The sequence below is a fragment of the Bombyx mandarina genome, chromosome 06 (genome assembly GCF_030267445.1).
Source record: "Bombyx mandarina strain Sakado chromosome 06, ASM3026744v2".
NCBI classification, from domain to species: Eukaryota; Metazoa; Arthropoda; class Insecta; order Lepidoptera; family Bombycidae; genus Bombyx; species Bombyx mandarina.
Genome location: NC_143213.1, coordinates 13,260,177 through 13,282,042, shown reverse-complemented (window position 1 = coordinate 13,282,042; position 21,866 = coordinate 13,260,177). Strand labels below are relative to the sequence as shown.

Genomic DNA, 21,866 nt, shown 5'->3' with positions numbered 1-21,866 from the left:
AATCAAAGTGCCATGTGATTTTTTTTTAAACTCACATCGCTCGCGTCTTCCTCATTCAAGCACACTTGATGCTGTGCCGGGCCACGACAGAGACTATCAATTTAAACTTCACTTCTTGTATTACGCGAACGTGCTTTACACATGCATTATTCACCTGTGTCGACCTCCGATGCGCATAGTTATGAAATCGCATTAGAAATTAAACATAAAGATATTTAACTCTACACACGAATATAGAAGGACATTGTTTGTTGTGTATCTTGTTTGAAACCCGAAGCACGTGCGTTCTTGCAAAAAATATTCCTATAACGGGGGAATGAATAATACCAATTAAAAAAAAAAAAACTAAAATAGTTTCATTCACTTTATCGAAACTAATATTAATGTTTATAATCGATCGAAATACTTTTGAATACAAATTCAGTTGGCCACTGGTTGCCAAACTTTTCTATATGTGCCTCCAGATATTTACGTAATCTGTAAAAATTATAGTCAAGCTGCACAATAACTAATATGTACTACTGAAGAAGCTCAATCTACATTTGGTGTTCGATGTGAAAATAATCGAAAAATAAATGAATATCGTGTTCATAATATGAGAATTACTTAATAAGATTTTTTTTATACGGGCTTTATTTATTAACATTTTAAATTAAAAAACTTTCTTGTCTTATAATAATTTTACTATCATCCATGCGAATCTAATATATGACAGAAGCTTGCATCTATAAACTGTGGTGTTATAGGCGGATTTTTTTTCTACTAAATTTACGAATTTTCATTAAACATCAAAAATATTTCTAAAAGTGATTTTAAAAGATGGTTTCAAACTATTTTCAAAAAAACTTTTTTTTTTTAAATGAGCGTACCTGATATGTTGTAACGGACGAGCAAGTATTTATTTAGTAATCGTTTTAATAAAATCCAAATCTACATCTGAAATGGAGACGGCGGAATGATGCCTTAAATTTCAGTTACACCTTTTTTGTTGTATAACATAAAAATCAAACTCGCAAAATTATATTATACTTTGCGTAATTACTGGTGGTAGAACGTGATGTGAGACCGCACGGGTAGGTACCAACACCTTACCTATTTCTGCCGTGAAGCAGTAATGCATTTCGGTTTGAAGACTGGGGCAGCCATTGTACTGTAAAAACGGAGATTTTAGAACTATTATCTCAAAGTAGGTGGCGACATTTACTTTGTAGATGTCTATGGGCTCCGGTAGATAATCATAGTCTTTAGTAGTATTTAACAAGTAGTAGTCTCTCTAAGCACGACCAACACGAAATCTTTTTTATGTCAAAACTTTTGAATATCTTATTTTTGCTTCTCCGCCGTAATGTGTTGGTACCTTTTTTTGCCTACCTAGTTCTGGTAACCTCCAGGGGTTATGCCTTAAGGTTAAACCTAGTGTAGGCGAGCTTACGGGGCTCAGCTTTGAAGACTGCTAAAATCGGACCTAGGAAGGACAGTGCTTCGCTGAAAAAATAACTTAAATATGACTATTCAATTGTATTAAAGAAAAAATCAGGGTACGGAGTCCATCTCGTAATTAATCCAAGTAGCACGCTTATGCAAACAACGAACAGATCCAATAGTGACCCGCACTGCAATGGTTTTAACTTCCGCAATTTGGAAGAGGCTATTATATCTCTTCTTCTATCTATACTAATAAATGAGAAAGTTTTCTATTTTTTTCTAATCGCGCAAATCTACTTTATAAACCTGAATTAGCACACGGGTTTATAAATACGACAGTGGCTTTTTTTCCTTTTCCTACTTAAGTTGATCGAAAAATAAATGATGGTCTTGAGAGATCATTTCAGCGTAACCCTAACAAGTAGGTGAGCTCACAGCGCTCAAACTTGACGACGTTGCTACTACGAACCCTAGCAAGAGCCGTGCTTCGCAGAATCTACCACCGGATCGGAAACGCGACCCACTGAGAAGATCCTGCGAGAAACTCAGTGGGCTGTGTCTATGGGTTAATTTACTCGTCGAGCCCTTCGTCGCAAGCGACGGGTTCGACGAGAACGGTGACCGGTGCTTGGGGGTAACTAAAAGCTCCGTTAGTGGATCGGGAGGATCCGAAATGACGTGTTTTGGGCGACGTCGACTGTTTACCATTCGGTCGGCAAGATCGGGAATGTAGTTACCGGCGGCCTCGTCAACAGTGGTTGCTGATTTCATTTTACATACCAACCTATTTAAAAATCTACTGGTAGTTTATAGAGTGATACGAGCAACTTTTTCCAGAGCAAAACACGACATTTTTCGTTATTTGTGAAAATAATAATTGAAATGGGTTATTCTATCCGATTAATGTATAAAAATATTTATATGAAACTATTTTATATTGATAAGAGCTCAACAATTTCCTACGTTTCCAACTCATTGACTATATAAGAATACAAAAGCTTTTGCGGCTTCTAAGTCTTGTTTGTTTTATTTTGTTCAATAGTTTTATAGAAAAATCTTAGCGACTCTTAATTTTATAAAACCTTCCATGTAATTAATATTAACTGCTCAGTTTCATAATGAATGGCCACCATAAAATTGCAGACATATGCATATAAGATATATTGTGATAGTGATTGGATAAACCAAATCTATTTTCAACTGGTAGCGATGGAAAGTTTTCGATGCGCCTTTGTATTGTTATTTTTAGTTAATTAGTATTACTGATCATCGTATATCGAAGACAACGATGATAAAACTTAATAATATTTGAGACAAGGTGTGTCGACGACCCGTCTCTATTTGTATTTATGGAGACTCTTCGGCTGTGGCTTTGGCGGATCTTTTTATTATGCCTATTGTTGTTATCAAGTGGCGTGTTACATGTGAAATGATTACTATTACTAAGAACCAACGACCAGTCAAATTAGGGGCACAGACTGTTGTGTAGTATAACGGCAAAATTAACTAAAAAAAAAAAAACTAAAAACCTCATAATAGGTTAATAAAGCTTCCAGACAGCGTGAATTTTGTCCACTTTGAGAAGAGATTGAAGTCGAAATCTCAAACATATTCGTACAATTACTAACCCGTCTTTAGGCCGACAAAAAAGGTAGCTTCGCGTCAGAAATGGAAAGAAAAGTTGTGTGTCATCCCCGTTCGGATTTACATTCATTACCCAATAGCACCAGTTATTACAAAAATTTCTTAATTTTGCGACGGGCTTGATGTTTATTATAGACTAGCGACCCGCCCTCGCTTCGCTTCGGAAACATTAAAACACACAAGAAACAAAAAAAAAAAAAAAATAGCCTATGTTCATCAAGGGCAATGTCGGCTTCTAATGGAAAAAGAATTTTTCAAATCGGTCCAGTAGTTTCGGAGCCTATTCGAAACAAACAAACAAACAAATCTTTCCTCTTTATAATATTAGTATAGATAGATATTATTCGGTTATCCCGCAAGTCGTTCTTAAACTTTTATAGGATACGTATTTTCCTAGAAAAACGCCTATCTATGTGTTTCTAATCCACGCGTATTTGGTCCGCTAATAAGAGTACATAGAAAGTCTGATTCTTTCGGTTATGGAAGTTTTGGTCTCCAAATAAAACCCAATATTATCCGTTAAGTAAGTTATACCACAAATAGTACGGTATATTGGTTTCAGCTTTCAAGGTTACGTTAGGAAATACTGAAAGACACTAAATGAACAATATTTTTATAAACAACAATAGTCTATAAAGATTGAGCTACAACACTATACATTTTTGACTCTATAAAGATTGAGCTACAACACTATACATTTTTGACATCTCTCGAGGCTTTTCCGAAAGCACACGAAGACTTACGGGTACCCACTACAACAATGCTAATAATATACTTGATGCTGTAAGGGATACCTCGTCAACTGTTGGATAACTGTCCATAAACAAGTTACGTCACGGCTACTGGGTGGCAACCAACCACATATATCGAACGCGTAATGATATACCAAACGATAACTAAAAGTTGTAGTCTAAAACCGCTTCATATCAAACAGGAGCATCTTTAATGCATTCAACGACGAGATCTGAGTCGACTATTATCAAAGCCGGCAATGTGACTTTTGGACAATTATTGGTAAATCAGCCATTCCGACAGGAGCCCTCTTCTTCGATATAGCGAAGGCGTTCGACAAAGTCTGGCACAACGGTTTGATATACAAACTGTATAACATGGGAGTGCCAGACAGACTCGTGCTCATCATACGAGACTACTTGTCGAACCGTTCGTTCCGATATCGAGTCGAGGGAACGCGTTCCCGGCCCCGTCACGTCACAGCCGGAGTCCCGCAAGGCTCCGCCCTCTCCCCGTTACTATTCAGTTTGTATATCAACGATATACCCCGGTCTCCGGAGACCCATCTGGCGCTCTTCGCCGATGACACCGCCATCTACTACTCGTGTAGGAAGAAGGCGTTGCTTCATCGACGACTTCAGACCGCAGCTACCACCATGGGACAGTGGTTCCGGAAGTGGCGCATCGACATTAACCCCACGAAAAGCACAGCGGTGCTCTTCAAAAGGGGTCGCCCTCCGAACACCACGCTGAGCATCCCCCTTCCGACTAGGCGCGTCAATACCCCCGCCCCCGCCGTTCGCCCGATCACGATGTTCGACCAGCCCATACCGTGGGCCCCGAAGGTCAAATATTTAGGCGTCACCCTCGACAGTAGGATGACATTCCGCCCCCACATCAAGACGGTACGCGATCGTGCCGCCTTCATTCTAGGACGTCTCTACCCGATGATATGTAGGCGAAGTAAAATGTCCCTTAGAAATAAGGTGACACTCTACAAAACTTGCATACGCCCCGTCATGACCTATGCAAGTGTAGTGTTCGCTCACGCGGCCCGCATACACTTGAAATCATTCCAAATTATTCAATCCCGTTTTTGCAGGATAGCCGTCGGAGCCCCGTGGTTCGTCAGGAACGTCGACCTCCATGACGACCTGGACTTAGAGTCCATCAGTAAGTATCTGCAGTCGGCGTCCATGCGCCACTTCGATAAAGCGGCACGACACGAGAACCCTCTCATCGTGGCCGCCGGTAACTACATTCCCGATCCTGCGGACAGAATGGAAAGCAGTCGACGTCGCCCAAAACACGTCATCTCGGATCCGCCCGATCCACTAACGGTGCTTCTAGGTACTTCAAGCACCGGTCACCGTTCTCGTCGAACCCGTCGCTTGCGACGAAGGGCTCGACGAGTAAATTAACTCTCAGACACAGCCCACTGAGTTTCTCGCCGGATCTTCTCAGTGGGTCGCGTTTCCGATCCGGTGGTAGATTCTGCGAAGCACGACTCTTGCTAGGGTTCGTGTTAGCAACATCGTCAGGTTTGAGCCCCGTGAGCTCACCTACTAAAGTTAGGGTTACGCTGACATAGCCTCTCAAGGCTCTCAGCTTAGGTAGGAAAAAAAAAAAAAGGTAAATCAGAAAAACGAATTATTGACTTTTGTATTCCATTGGCAGTCACCAAACTCTTCTGAACGACATCTTAGATAAATAACAGGTTAAGTATTAACCTTTATTTAATGCAGGTTTTGAACCGTATTCTTTGAAGGAGACGATTATATTCAAATCAATTTGTATTGACATATCAATAACATTTTTTTGTTCAAATGCACAGATTGCCACCTTTGATAATAGACGACTCATTTTTCGTTTCCTTAATACACATTTTATCTAAATTGAGATATTTCTATATTATTAACAAAAACATCTTAAAATCGTGAAGTCATCGTGGTCTAAAGGATAAGAAGAAGTCCGGTGCATTCGTATCTAGCGATGCACTGATGTTCGAATCCCGCTGGCAAGTAATAGTTTTTCTAATGAAATACGTACTTAACAAATGTTCTCGGCTGACTTCCACGGTGAAGGAGTAACATCGTATATGTAGTAAAAATCAAATCCGCAAAATTATAAGTTGCGTAATTAGTGGTACTACCACCCTGCCTGTTTCTAGCGTGAAGCGTTTCGGTTTGAAGGGTGGGGCTGCCGTTGTAACTATACTGAGACCTTAGGACTCATATCTCAAGGTAGGTGGCGGCATTTACATTGTAGATGTCTATGGGCTCCGGTAACCACTTGAACACCAGGTGGGCCGTGAGCTCGTAAACCCAACTAAGCAATAAAAAAAATTATCTCCTATCACCCGATGCTGAGTATTTATCGGAGCTTATAGGCATCAAAAGTTAAACGTCGCCACTCATAGCGGGCCACAAGGTTGGAGTTTCAACTTAATTGTACAACGGCTGCACCGCCTTTCGAACAAAAACACGTAACTGGTTCGCGGCAGTAATCGGTAGAATAATAGATGCACCTTATCACCAGTACACGGAAATAGGTTAATTCAAAACAACCCAAACAAGAATTTCTTTGCACACTTCAGTAAGCGGAATTACATTAAATATAAAAAAAGTAGTGAGATGATGCGTTTAAAAAGCATTAAAGTCCCCATTTGTTTTTTGTTTCCGGTGATAGAACTTCACCTTATACTGAACTGCAACTCTCCATCAATACTTTTTTTATGTTTGAGGGATTACTGGTGGCCCGGAGGCCTTTCCAGTTCACTAGGACAGTTGGGCGAGCAAAGGATCAGCCAGGAGGGGTATGATTTGCAACCCGAGCGCCTCCAAAGGATACCTAACAACTCAAGAGTAACTGCTTCGCGAATGAATCTACTGCAGGATCGGAATCGCGACCCGCTGAGAAGATCCGGCGAGAAACTCAGCGGGTTGATGTTTAGGTTAGGATGCACGGTCTATCGAAGAGTGTGGTTACCGAAGTTCATCAATAAATCAAGATTGTCTCGCAGGACTGAGTATCTGATGCAACAGTCGCGCAGTGTGTGCAGCAGGATTTTGTGACTCCTCTTTATAATACTTGGGACTGGATCAGCAGCAAGGTCTAGCTTGCACATATACCAACACAGCGTAGTAGTCCGTGAGGGTTATTGCGGGAGCTCACAGTTAGTTGCGACCCATACTAAGTGATTCCCATTTGTATCGGTCCTTTGCATAGAGCTTTCGCATGAAGTTCTTATGGGATCTATCTAGAAATAAATACCATCAGTAAACGCCCAAAAGTTCAATATTTTTAAGAGCTTCTGACAGCCCAAAAACTGGTTCCGCGCCGATCAGATTAGGGTTCTCGACGTCCATCCTAATCAATTTGTCTGTGATTTCCGCATAATTTTGGTTTGGTATCGGTTTCATCGTGTTGTAATACATCGAGATATGGGACATATTCCTCAACAATTACGATTTAAATTTTATTTTAAAATTCCAATTTTACTGCAAATTTTCAGGTACGAGTGATCTTTATGACTGACTAAAGCGCATTATCTTCGATTTACTAGTAATAACCGCGAAACAAACGAGTTTCATTCGAGTTTTCTGACAAACATCCGCTCTGCAGACGTGAATTACGGTATCAATAGGCTTCTAGCAAGACAAAAACGCTGTATTTTATATTACATTATATTTGTTAGTATTGTTATTGTTTTATTTTATTGCCGATGATGACGAGGCGCATCAACGACCTGCCTAAAGTAATCACCCTCAGCGGATATCGATAATATCAGAAGCACAAACCTGACCCAGAGTTAAAACCTTGTATATTGGTGTTTACAATCTCTCAGAAACAAATCCGCTGTGATGGGCAATAAGTCGCTGCTTGTCGTTTTGAAACATCTCTGGGACCAATTTTCACGCAAAACTTACTTAAAATTTTAGAATAGAAATGAAAACAATACGGATTCCGCGTATCTTTAACTTAATTTGAGCTTGATATGTGGTAAAACTTTCAATGAGCTTAATTCGCTCTTAGGTATTATTTGTAACGTAGTAATGTTTTATCAATAAATCAGACTTTTCAAATAGTTTCATGTATTCTAGTTCAAATATACGACGGAATTTGATTGAGTTACGAGTTCAAGATTCACGTAAATTATTCTTTTACGTAGACAATCATTGTACCTTAACCCAGTAAACACGATTAATTACGAAATAAAGTATTTTGGAATGTGAAGCTTTGTAATTTGTCATTATCACTTCACTTTACGAACGGACGCTCTCGCCAGCTCAGAAAAAGAATGGTAAGTGAAACTAGTTATTATAATATATGTACCAAAACTGAAATTAGGAACAATCTTCTTTAGTGATTGCAGTTACTAAGATTCGTTTAATGGAATACAAATTGAAAATATTTTGATGTAATTTTGACCTATCGAAAGACTCAACAATATTGACGAATTCATGGAATTGATTACTGGAAAACGTAAATTTGTAGGTAATAGGAACTAGTATAGTCTAGTTTGGAAGGCGACTGGAATATGTTAGTATAAATAGCTCTTTTAGGGGACTATATGAGCGCCTTTACAAGATCACATAAAACGTTCAATTATGAATACACAAATTGAAACTATACAAGGAACATTTGTGTAGGTATATTAAGGATCATCTAACAAATGTCAAAATAGCCTTCTTCGGATAATTTGATTTTATTATTATTGTTAGGTATTTATTGTTTATGATGTACTGTACAGTAAGTACATTTAAAAATAAATGACAAGAATTACTAATAAAAAAGACAAGTAAGTTGATTTTGTTTCAATAGATATTTGTAAGGGTGTGGCTCTCCGTTAATCTTCTTAGTCGGTCGCGATTACGATCTTTGATAGATTCAGGCACAGCCCTTGCTAAGGTAGACGTTAGAGTCTCCAAAGCGGAGCCCTGTGAGCTCATCTACACGTCCGGTGAAGCTAGCCTAATCCCTCAAGGTAACAAGCAATAGGTAAACAATGCCATCATAATTGCGATTGACTGACCTTTTTTTGTTACTTTAAATGGGCAGAACCCATTGGCCCACCTTCAGGAGTCACTAGACTCCGTGGAAATCCCAATAAATGTCTACAGCGAGACATGATTTCAAACTCTTAAATGTATTGTGGGCGTCGTACTCTTCACCTAACTTTTTTCACGACATAATATCTACATAGGCGATGGTACTTGCGCGGGCTTTTATTACGCACTCCTACGAGCAGTTACGCATATTTATAAAAACTAGTGGTCCCGCGGTAGTCGAAATTCAACTATAATTGATTGAAATTATAAGTTTGATCATTATTATCATGGTTCTATTGTCAAAAACTATTATTTTACTTCACATTTATAATCACAGATTTCGCCAAGGCTACATCATAGATAAATAATATCAAAGACAAACAATATTAATCTATTCTCAATTTAACTAAATTCTTTAAACAATAACAAAAGTTTGACAATAAACGAAGAGTATGTTTGCGCGCGTTAGTGTGTGTGTTTGTGTGTGTGTGTGTGTGTCAAATACATGGTAGTGTGTGTCATGTTTCTTCTACTGATTTAATGTATTTTTTAGGAATAATTAAAAAAAAAAAATTAGCTGTCTGCACTCCTTTATATTTTCTATAAGTGTGGGAAATTTTATATTCCTCCGTCTGCGTAATTTTCGTAAAAAGGGGTACAAAGTTTTTGCTTCACGTATTAATATATAGATATTACCGAACAACTAGAAATAATAATAATAATATTCTGGTAAGCTAAATGCTCATGTGTAATTAGTTTCATATTTAGCGACTAAGGCTGGACTGTGTGCTTCGAACAGTTTCCCTTCGTTTGTCGCTAGGGGCGCTGTTCTAGCTCCATACAAATTTGAGTTAACTTTTACGAGATCGAGGAGTTAAAAAACTCGCACTAAGCACACCGGTTTCTTAGTTCCGTTAAGAGCTTCGATTGCACACTTCATCTACTTATTCACTTAAGTTTTGTTTGTACGTAATCACAAAAACGTTGAGAACGGAACATTTTCTGTCGCGATTTTGAAATAGCACCGCGTTAAGAATAGCCGACACTGCGACCTGTCTTCTTTTCAAAGAGCCGATCCATTAAGCCCTATATAAAATTTCGTCATTGAATTACACAGTCTCTAAATCGAGTTGAACGAAAGTTATCGATTTGTCCGACACCTAGACACCGTTATATGCAGCTAGCTACGCGAAAGGTCAAGGCGTTTGTTTGGTTTATTAAAACTTATTTCAAACGAAACATTATTAAGTTCGCAAACACAAAATGAATGTAATACAATCATATTACAAAACAAATATAGAGCTATGGCGGGGAAACGAACTTTCAAATTGTCAAGCTGGTTATTTATTTCACCTACAAATATCATAAAAATGTAATCAAATATTCAAAGCCTATTTTTTTTTAACATTACGCAAAATTTCACTTTAATTTAGAAAAAATCAAATATTGTGCACAACAAAACTATCTGCATTGATAAATTCGTTATTTAACAACAACAAAAAAACACATTTAGTAAACTCCCCCCGACAATTCAAAGTCTAATCAAACATCTGATTTCAAGATTGAATACTTTCACATCATGATTAAAACGGACTGTGCACGATCAATTTTAATACAATACAAAAGAAGACGTGTTGTTTAAGTATAAGATAAAACGATGAGAACGCATCGCACCGACATCTGGCCGACGCGACGTGCGGCTTAGTGCGAACCAAAGAGAATAATATGGACGCTTCAAGCCAGTTAAAACTTATCAATTGCTATGGGGCGTTAGTGGTGTGGCGCAAGTGATGAACGCGATACACGCTGTTTTAATTAAACTAGTGGTCCCGCAGTAGTCGAAATTCGATTATAATTAATGGAAATTATAAGTTTGAACATTGTTATGGTTTTATTATCAAAGACTATTATACTTCTACAAGAATATTATAGATAAACAATATTAACCTATTCTCAATTTAACCAGACTTTAAGCAATAACAAAAGTTTGACAATAAACAAAGAGTACATTGTATTTACAACAGAACAATGTTTTGGTTGTAAATACAATGTCTTCTTTATTGATTTAATGTATTTCTAATGCATATTTTTTCTTAAAAATATAAGATTCTGCACTCCTTCTCTATACTCTTTATAAGTGTGAGAAATTTCATACTCCTAGGTCCGCGCAATTTTCGTAAAAAGGGGTACAAAGTTTTTGCTTCACGTATTAATATATAGATAGAAATTGACTATGAACGACTGTACTTTAAGTAATTCATTGAAATATCATTGTTTTTGCGATGTTTACTGTGTTGTAAATACAATGTCAGATTGTGGACTCGAAACTTTAGGATGTTATACATTGGAGATCCAATGTTTGTTTATTTATTTTGTTAATCCCACTATTGAAAATAATCAACGGACTCTTGTTGTCCGGTTATTGACCCCATACTAATTGCGACTCAATCAAGTCTTATATCGAATGGCCGTTGTCACGACCTTCACACTTTTGAGCCATAAATTCTATACTAAAAAAAATTCAGATATCATTCGGAACTAGTCGATGCAGATTTTTTGTTTGATGAACTCTTACCCCTAGTAAATTTTTTTTTAATTTATAAAAAAAGTTTCGAACTAAATTTTTGTCAGATATTTCATATTTTCAATATTAAAATAATATCGTTACGACGCTATAGCCAATGATTTGGGCCAAGCGTTGAGCTTGTGTACCGCTGACTACCGTGTCTGCTTATTACTGACGTTACACATTTCGGCGAAAAATTTTTCGAAATACCTCAAAGGCATAAGGTTCAAATTCACTTAAATAATCCTCGATGTGCAAAAACGCACACTAGTATCCGAGGCGATCACCTAATGTGCTGCGTGCGTGTGTGCGTATTCAATTATTCGTAATTAATAGAAGTGAGAGAGATTTGTATCATAATTGATGGCAATAGAAGAGGGTTTTTTATAAATGCAACGTCCGAATAGTTTTGAAATTGTGTGACATGATACGGCGCTACGGAACTCGCGTCCTTTGTGTAGGCATAGTTCAAAGTTTGCAGTTCTGCATACGTCACAAGTATGTCAACAACGTAACAGCTGTGCGTAGATAAGTATATACGCAAGTATGTAACCGAGCCGGTCGCTCCAAGACAAAGTTTCCTACTTCCTAACACCGAAGTCAAAAACAATTCTGAGAACATTATCAACAAAAAAAATTTTGACGTGAACTTAATTCTTGTATGTTTTCATTTCTTTAATGACAACCGACGAATGTTTTTTCTGCGTGTTAAAAATACCATTATTGAAACACATTGAATAGAAGTATTCGCCTTGCGACAAACTAATTTAGAAGCAACCATGAATTTGTTTAGCTATAAACGTTTTTTTTTATTATTATTTATTGCAATCGATTGCATACGATCACACGACCCATCCGGTGGTAAATGGTTACCGTTAACACTTGAATGCGATCAATGTCAGGTACAAAAAAAGTAGCTGCCTATTAAATTTATTTATTTTTATTGTCCTATAAGTTTATAACAACCACATGATCGATTAATCTTTCAGATGTCACGTGTATTCGGAATAACATTTTTGCATGTTATTTTTTTTATTTATTGCATAGATGGGTGGACGAACTCACCCTGGTTAAGCGGTTACCGGAGCTGATAGACATCTAAACACAAATACCGCCATCCATTTTGAGATATAAGTTCTAAGGTCTCAAGTATAATTACGACTGAACTACCATTCAATCCGAAACGCATTACTGCTTCACGGCAACAATAGGCAGGGTGGTAGTAGTCGTCGTGGCCTAAGGGATAAGACGTCCGGTGCATTCGTGTTGAGCGATGCGCCGGTGTTCGAATCTCAGGCGGGTACCAATTTTTCTAATGAAATATGTACTCAACAAATGTTCACGATTGCCTTCCACGGTGAAGGAATAACATCGTGTAATAAAATGGAAACCCGCAAAATTATAATTTGCGTAATTAGGGGTGGTAGGACCTCTTGTGAGTCCGCACGGGTAGGTACCACCGCCCTGCCTATTTCTGCCGTGAAGCAGTAATGCGTTTCGGTTTGAAGGGTGGGGCAGCCGTTGTAACTATACTGAGACCTTACAACTTATATCTCAAGGTGGGTGGCGCATTTACGTTGTAGATGTGTATGGGCTCCAGTAACCACTTAACAACAGGTGGGCTGTGAGCTCGTCCACCCATCTAAGCAAAAAAAAAAAAATCTTGTCTGGCCTATCCACGTATTAACCACACAATATGCGCCCGAGCTTATTTATAATAAAAGTAATATTTTTGGTATAATTTTCATCGTATCATATTTGATACGAAAGCATAATTACTTTAATTAATTCCAATGTAATTATGTTAATAAGCCATGCGAGCTTATTTCAACCGTCGATTTATGAAACTTTATGTACCGGTCTGAAAAAATACACGTATCACAATCCAGAACCAAAACTTTTTATATTCTATTGTTGTTACGTAAAATAGTTTTAATATTTCTGTTGGATAAAAAAAAACATGATTTTTTTAAAAATTGTGAATACAATTTTATTTTTTCGATTTTATGCATTTTTTTACTTTCATTATTTTTACTTCAGACCAAAAACATAAATTTTATTAAATTTCAAAAATTACAAAATATATCGTTGTTTCAATATTTTATGAAAGAGTGGATTCATAGTTCAACATCTAGCTATCTCACATTCGCACGCTCACAAGACTATGTTGTGCGGTGACGTCATAAGCCGCAAAGTGCATTTTTTGTTGTTTGACCCACAACCAAATGGACTTCCAACTTCGATCAATAATACTACTAGATTCGCGATTAGCGCTTCAAAAACGGCCCGAAAAATAAGACCACAAATAAATTTGTGGTCTTATTTCAAATTAGTATGGTCCAATCATAGCCAACACTAAGACGTCAAAACGCTGCAATGCGCGTTCAAAAACTGAGTAAAAAACCACCGTAACACCAAGGTTTTGGAAGGAATATCTTTTTTTGGTAAATTTATATTATTAAGTGTTTTTCATAAAATAATAAACACAATTATATTGTAAATAAAACACAATTTACGAATATTGTAATTGTTTGGCCAATGTTTGCAACAAGGCACCAACTATTGTAACAAACATCACCAATTCTTGAACAGGGAATGCATAGAGTAGTTTTGTTATTTTATAATGTTATTTTTGTTTGTAGATTTCCTAGTAGCCCCTTGTCGCTGTACACAATGGATATATATTGTCGCGAAAGAAAGAGGAGAAGAAATATAGAACCCTTATAAAAATTCTAGAATTGTTCAATGGTGGTGGCAAATCAATGCAAAAAAGTATTAAAAAAACTTTATATGTATGTGTAAATATTTTAAGCGTATATGCTGAAAAGGATTTGTTTTCTGGGGGAAACGAACACAGCCATAAAATAAACCTAAATTAAACTGATTATAGAAAAATTCATTGATATAAGATTACATTATATTTGTAAAAAAGAAACCGCTCATATAAAAATGACTTCCAAAAGACAGCTTTATAACAAACTGAATCTGTTTAAAGGTAATTAAACCTACATTATTGTTTTAATTACTTCTGTATAAAGAATACGTGGAAAACATGTATCGTGTTTCCTTTCATTTTTTTTTTACTTTATTCAATTTTATTTTTTATCACCTATTTGTTGTAATAGCGGCAATGTAAAATATTATCTACTACTTTTTTGAATCGGTCAAAAATAATTGCGACCATACAAAACAAACCTTAAACAAATATGTATATTCTGCAACTCTATGTCTTTCAATACTTACTGTGTTCTGAGCATTGAAATGTAATACCAAGAACTACATCTAGTTCCACAATACAATAAGCACGAAATTTTAAACAAATATTTTTAACCTTATAAATTAGGCTTTAAGTATCATTTTAGAATAAATATTTTTGTACTGATGTCTTTTTATGTTCAAGTGACATTTTAAATTTATTCCATAATATTCTTTTTCTGACGAAAGGACCTAAATACATATATTTTGCAATGGTAATTAAACTTTATGTTTAAGTATTAAGGTTTAGAATAAACTGAAGTCGTTAACATTATTAAACTTTTTTCTAAGAAATGAAGATGTTTTCGTGTCTGCAAACGTGGCCACTGGAGCGTCTTATTTTTGTTCCTGATCTTTAATCTAGTACTATTATTGATCGAAGACTTCCAACGTATTAGTTCAAATAAATTAAAAAAATCGGAACACAAATTCTCATTGCAGTTAATGAAATTGAGTACAACAAGTTTTCATACTTAAGTTCGTATTATTTCCATCTATTAGATTTGGATCCTATTCACTTTAATTCTGAAATTCAATATTATTTAGTCGCTATGCGGAAAGCAGCGGCTTGGCTGTGCCCCCGGCATTGCTGACGTCTATGAGCGACGGTAACCACTTACCATCAGGTGGGTCGTCCGACCGTCTGCCTGCTCGGGCAATAAAAAAAAAATTCTAATATTCTAGTGGGCGACCCTAAAACTGTAATCAATTACCACCAAAACCCCCCTGAATCCAACTACCGCTTTCTTCTTTGAGACATTAGAAGAATTTACCTTCTTTTGTTGTTATCTATAAGCTGCCAAATTCATAGCCCAACAGGTGCGGAGCGGTTTGTGGAGCCTATAGGCACCACAATTTGAATACTGCTAATCATCACGAAACAGAAGTCTTAGATTCACTCAATAATATATAAGGGGAGTAACTGTACTATGTATATTGTATACCGCTCTAGCTTTATAGATCTAAACAAATGTAAAACACGAGAACAGACTGCATATTTGACAATCAGAAATCAGACTGTAGAGAAAGTAATAATCATCCTTGATGTCAAAAGATGATAAGCCAGACATTGGGCTTATTAATACAATGGTTATCCATGGAGTTTTAATACTCATGGTTAGTTAAAGCATACGTTATGTGAGTTCCATCTAGAGGAGCCTGGAAAATGGAACTGTTGATATGATAATAGTTTCAGGCACTGATCTATATGCCTAAGACGGGAGACATGAAAACAAGCCCACTAACGCACCACTATTAGAGATTCACTTCAGACTACTGTACTTATTGATCTAGCAAAATCCACCTATTTTACTAAAGCCACAATAGCTCTGTGCTTGCAGAGCTCATGTAATGGGACTATAAATTCTGAAAATTATTTGAGAAGACATCGACTAAAGGCATCCCAATTCTGCTGGCCGCAAAAGAAATTATTGTGAAATCATTAATTAATTTTCCATTGTTGCCAAAATATATTCTACCTATCTATATTATTAACTTGATAGCTTATCTAAGGATCTATGTATTTTGAATTTGAAACAAAGAAATGTTCAGGTTACAGAGTAATCTCAGATGATTTAAACCACATTTATAAACCTCCAAAAGCTTACAAAATTGTATTTGAGAATATGTAGGGATACTGAAAACAGCTAAACAGACAAGATTTTAATAATATGTAAAATAACAGGAATATAGGACCATTATAATTTGTGGAGAATTGCTCTTCTATTGTATTTTTGATTGGTAAGGTTTGGATAAAAAACTCAAGCATACAGCAACAGTGACCTAATAATAGGTAATACGTGGAGATAGCTGACTCTGTTGGTAATGCTGGACAAGTTATAGTGGATTAACAGAAACAGATTATAAACTATATATCCACAGAACAGCACGTGATTGGCTGATTGAGTAAAACACTAAAGTCAGGTTATGGTATTTATTTTCTGATAGTGGCTGAAATTGAGTCTATTATATCATGTATTGCAATAGATTAGTCCAACCTATTTTTGATAGTTCATGATTAGTCAGGTGGTACAGCCAATTTATGGAAAACAGATCGTGGATACTACACTATCCATCATGAATAATAGATTCCTAATATGAGAAACAAAAATTAACCATGATCACATCACTATTTCACTATTGAAGTCAGATTGGCTACTTTTTTTTAGTTAGGAAGTGTTGTGGGTATTAAGGGCTCTGTAAAATCAATACTAAATTCTCAGCTAAATTTACTACATTTTTGACTGTCAGCTAGCTTAAATCCCTAGGAGCATGGTCACCTGGTCAATCGTGGGTAGCCCATGCTGGACATTCAAGAAGCAGTCATATTGCTGCCCACTTTAAAAATCTGTTTATAGTACGACAATCCATAGTACTGTGGAAATATTTGGGGGTTCATTCCATACTCTAGTCGAACAGGGACAATTACTTTAAAAAATGGGCTGTGAATGAATGAGCACAGCACTTCCAGGTAAAATGGATGAACTCACCTCTAGTGGTAAGTGGTGTGGTGGTAGATGCTGAGTTTACCTCGAATCGATGATCTTGATAGAAAAGTCACTATGTGCACAACATTTCATTTTCAACAACACAGTCCAGTTATACCCTATCATGAAATAAGCAGTATAAAACCAGCATTAAATTCCAATCAACACATGCATTTGTACATCATCACTTCATGAAACTTAATGAAAAAATCACCTATGAACATTTTCACTATTAGCGCACCTATATTTTTCATTGGTTATAATGATCTACTCTTTTATTTTTTTATTTATTTTACTATATTACTATACTATATATTACAGCTGTTAGAAAAAACAAGACAATAAGGATACAGAGTACAAGGGCACTACTTATTTCATGTTGAAATCTCTTCCAGTAGGCCCGCAAAAGGAAAGAAGAATTAGGAACACAAACTTAAACTTATTCTTTGTTAAAATCTCCTTGAAGTTTGCATACTAAATTAACAACACTGATATTATTATGCTCACTTGATAATATATTTAAATCAGTGAAATTATTTACTAATATCAGAATTTGTTTGTAGTGTTCATTGATATGATTCATTTTAAATTTAATTTGTTGGTCTGTAAAGTTTATTGACCTGAAATCTGTGGGATCCAGTAAATTTTAGTAAAAATGAAATAAATTCTCTTTATTTATATTTTAATGTTAATTTGTAGTTTAACACAGTTCAATGATGAAGATTTTTATTCAGACCATACATTTTATTTTCAATATGGTATAACGTGCTAGCTTATAAACCCAAATTGATTTTCTCTGTGTTTGCACTTGACCATGCCGAATGCAAATTAGAAAACATTGAAATCAAAACTTCAATAGAAGGCAATTTAAAAATAACTAAATAATGTTGTCACATTATTCAGTCTCACTTTATTCGAAAATAAAATAAGGATTGTCATGAATTATCAAAATCCATTCTTCAGTGTTATCGGTTATTCGTGATATATCATAATTATGTATAAAACCTAAGTTACTGCTGTTATTAGTACTAAGGAGAAAACCCAATAATGAGAGTGCAACACGAAGCCGATATTCCTATATTTTCATTTTTCTCAACTGAGTGTTTCATGAAAGCGCTTGTTGCCATTTCATGAGAGTGAAGCTTTATTAATTTGGGTCAATCATAAAATTTAAACCAATTGTGCTTTTTTATAATTCATTCACGGTAAGTTAAGGGTAAAATAGTTACCAGCTGCCTCTAATAATGCTTCCAGTCTGGCTTGCATTTCAGGATCGACAGCTCTTTCGGGATCATCGTGCGAGAGTAGGAACTTAGATGGCTCGGTACTACCATTTTCTTCTTCCATTTCGGCCTATTAAAAAAAATCTTTAATTATTTTTCGCTTTATACAGCTTTCTTGTAAAAAGCATTTCAAAGAGATCAATAAATAAAGTTTAATTCATTTGTTAATGAAAAGAACTAACATATAGAACAGTGACATTGTTTGTGATGACGAAGATTGCATTGGCAAATCTAAATCTTATTGTTTCAATGACAGTGTATCAATAATACTCATGACAAACTTTTACTCATTCACAAATGCAGCTAAGTAAGTTAATAACTGAACAAAATAGGTTAATAGAGCAGTATTGTTATAAATTAATATGAAATATCTGTTAATTGGTTAAAATGTTCAGAGCTTCAGCTTAGGTATTATGAGTTAGTGAGGTTAACATCCTGGAGATATAAACAGGTGATTGTGTTAGAACCACAAGGACCATTCAACATAGATAGAAGATAATTATTACATGGCACATTTAACTGTCCATAGCACACACATTATGCAGGTTATTTGTAAGTTTCACTCAAACTGCCACAGCGATTGTTGTTGGTGAAGCTTTCAGCACTCAGTAGGGTCATTTTGACTTACCAACAGGTCTGGCCTGCTAAGGCACAAACAAGCCAGCAAGATCTAGAACACCAACGAGAAACATATGAGACGTACTGACAATGTGGTGCATAAGGACATAAACCGGTGATTATTACAAACAATGGTCCTTGCAATTCACGTACAAATAGTTTTTGCGCGAATTTCAGTAGGCGTAACGTGCAGATAGTACGCGCGGCGACACTTACGTCGTACCCATTATACACGACAGTTTTCACGGATGCACAACTAAACTTACATAATTCACCATTCGTACCGAAAAACATCAAAAATGCATCGTTTAAAAATTTACAATGATTGCATGTGATTCGAGAAACATGGCCACCGTACGTTTGCCCTTAGTCAAAACAAAAATAGACAAAAGAGCCTGGCTCTGGTAAATTAACCCGCATGAGTTACATGAAATTGTTTACGCTGTCTTGGAGCGATTGACTCAAGTAATTTCAGGTATTTCTCTGTAGTACCTATGTACCTATGACTTTCTGACGTTTTATGGAATATTTGGCAAGCGACGTATTGTATGAATGTAAAACCGATTTCTTTTTAACAGCGTGCTACGCAAGGGTTCATTGCATGGTTCGAAGTGGCAGAATGATTTCAGAAACAAAATAGTTCGTCAGATTAGAGCAGAATTGTTCAAAATGTCCCTTGCAGTATTTAGAGCGGTACAGATAATCACATTCCCTCTCTGCCACCGCCTCAGCCGCAAAACAAAACACGTTTTACCTCAGACACGGAGTCATCCTCACTTTCCGAAGAGTCTGTCATATATTTGGCAGGAGCTCCTGAATACGTTTCAGTTTCAGATTTGGCCGGACTTGAAGCCGAACTCTGTGGAGTAGACGTTTTTACCACATCAAGTTGCACATTCACCTTATCGATATTTCGGTTTTCAGACTGTCCAACATTCTGCATCTTTGTCCTAATCCAATATAACTTAAATAGTCTTTTAGTATCAACACTTTTAATATGAAATTAACACGTTATTTTATTAGCAAACAAAATTTATTTCGTCACTTAGCCAGGTTGAAACCCGCCATGTCTACTACATACTATGGCGAGGTTCCCGGATGCTTCAAGTAGGCTAGCCTAATTATCTCCCTCTGGTGTTGGTTTCGCGAACTTCTTAGCGCCATCTCTGTGGAAAAGTAAAAAACAAGTTCCATAAACAATAAGTTTGTTTCTTGACTTGATACAATAGTACTTTGATCCAAAAAATCATTAAGGTTTATCAGAAGTCGTATTAAGATTTTCTTACACAAGTACAATTATATGAAAATGTAAAAATATATAATCATGAAAATATAATAAAAAATATTTTTACCATAAAATATTTTATTCCATTCAAAATTCAGTAAGATGCTAAGTACCAATTTTCTATATTTTAACTCAATAATATTAAAAATTAATCCGAATACTGCAGTTCAAACGGCAGCCAAGCACAACTAGCTGAAAGAACAAATAAGTTATGACAGAAATAACCTTACGATACAGGCACTTATTTTGCACAAATTCATACTTCTTTTACAAAGTTATCCATTTTTTGATTGTTTACATTTTTTTACACTGTATCTAATGCCGGCCACTGAAGGGCCGTCAAACATTCATTCGCAAACCTAGCGGCTGCGCAAATGGGTTCGCATACTCAATTTGCGAACCCGTTTACGCTTCCTCCTACACTTGTTTACGAATGTCCCACGAATTTCTCCTCCTTTTTAATTCGTCAATAGAACATTGAAGAGAAAAAGAGTTTTGAATTCTTTCCCAGACATCATTAACAGCCATGCTGTTTTTATGGGATTTCTTTTGATGAAGATACGCTACACAGTATATATTATTATACTACACGAACTATGAAAATGGCGATACGTCCGTTACCTTCGCAATCATCGGCGCAACTGGGCAAGCGAATGTGTGGGAGACTACGCGAAGGTTCGAGGTTCGCGCGCTTTGATATCTGTTAAAAAACCGACACATCTTGGAAAATCACGAATGCAGCGAAAACTTTGCATAATCATTTGCAAATGTCGTCCTACACTTGCGGGTTTGCGTATTCGTGCGCATGTGAGTGACCGGTGTAAGTCAGGGCCATTCGAAGTTACCATACTATTTCCTTAGCAAGTGCTTCAAGGTGGTATGCATGTTGTTAAAGACGCATGCTGTTGATTACCAGTTTGTAATAGTAGTACGTTAGCCTCCCTGCTCAGGGAATGTTTTTTTTTATTGCTTAGATTACTGAACGATCAACCTTATATTAATTTTTAAAGGAGCTCATAGACATCAATAACATAAAGGCTGCCCCCTTCTTGAAACATAAGTTCTAATTCTTAGTTCTATTCTTCAATGACTGCCCAAAACCGCAATGCATTACCGATTCACGGCAGAAACAGGAAAAGGCAATAAATATGTGGTGTTACCTACCTGTGTGGGAATGTCATTTCGCTGCAGTTGCGTCACACTATATTGGCAGAATTTCCAGAAAAAATCTCCTGAAGTTTCGGATCAAATTCCACTCAAAAATTTTATTCATTTCATTTTGCTCCATATGACTCTACAATTAAGGTTAATTTGCTATTGATTTTTTATTATTATTTTGATTGCATAGATGGGTGGACGAGCTCACAGCCCACATGGTGTTAAGTGGTTACTGGAGTCCATAGACATCTACAACGTAAATGCGCCACCCACCTTGAATGATATTTTATTAATATTATCAGGGCCCATAGTCCTAATACTGTTAACAATTTTATTGTAATACGGCTGTCGCTCCCTATAAAC

General features: G+C 36.3%; 1 protein-coding gene across 16 annotated transcripts in view; it reads right to left on the bottom strand.

The window, feature by feature from the left end:
* The window catches only part of LOC114253062 (ankyrin repeat domain-containing protein 17), a 59,627-nt gene extending 39,465 nt beyond the window's left edge, over positions 1 to 20,162 (bottom strand). For 12 of the 16 annotated variants that reach the window (XM_089728153.1, XM_089728154.1, XM_089728156.1 and 9 more), the window contains exons 1-3: positions 19,815 to 20,162; positions 19,071 to 19,112; positions 18,389 to 18,512 (exon numbers count right to left, since the gene is read on the bottom strand). In XM_089728153.1, the coding sequence (XP_089584279.1) occupies positions 18,389 to 18,512; positions 19,071 to 19,112; positions 19,815 to 20,003 (355 nt within the window). In that variant the 5' untranslated portion in view covers positions 20,004 to 20,162. Of the gene's footprint in view, positions 1 to 18,388; positions 18,513 to 19,070; positions 19,113 to 19,276; positions 19,433 to 19,814 lie in introns of those variants that run through there. The other 4 variants (XM_089728159.1, XM_089728162.1, XM_089728166.1 and 1 more) reach the window with 4 other exon arrangements.
* Between the last annotated feature and the right edge of the window lie 1,704 nt (positions 20,163 to 21,866).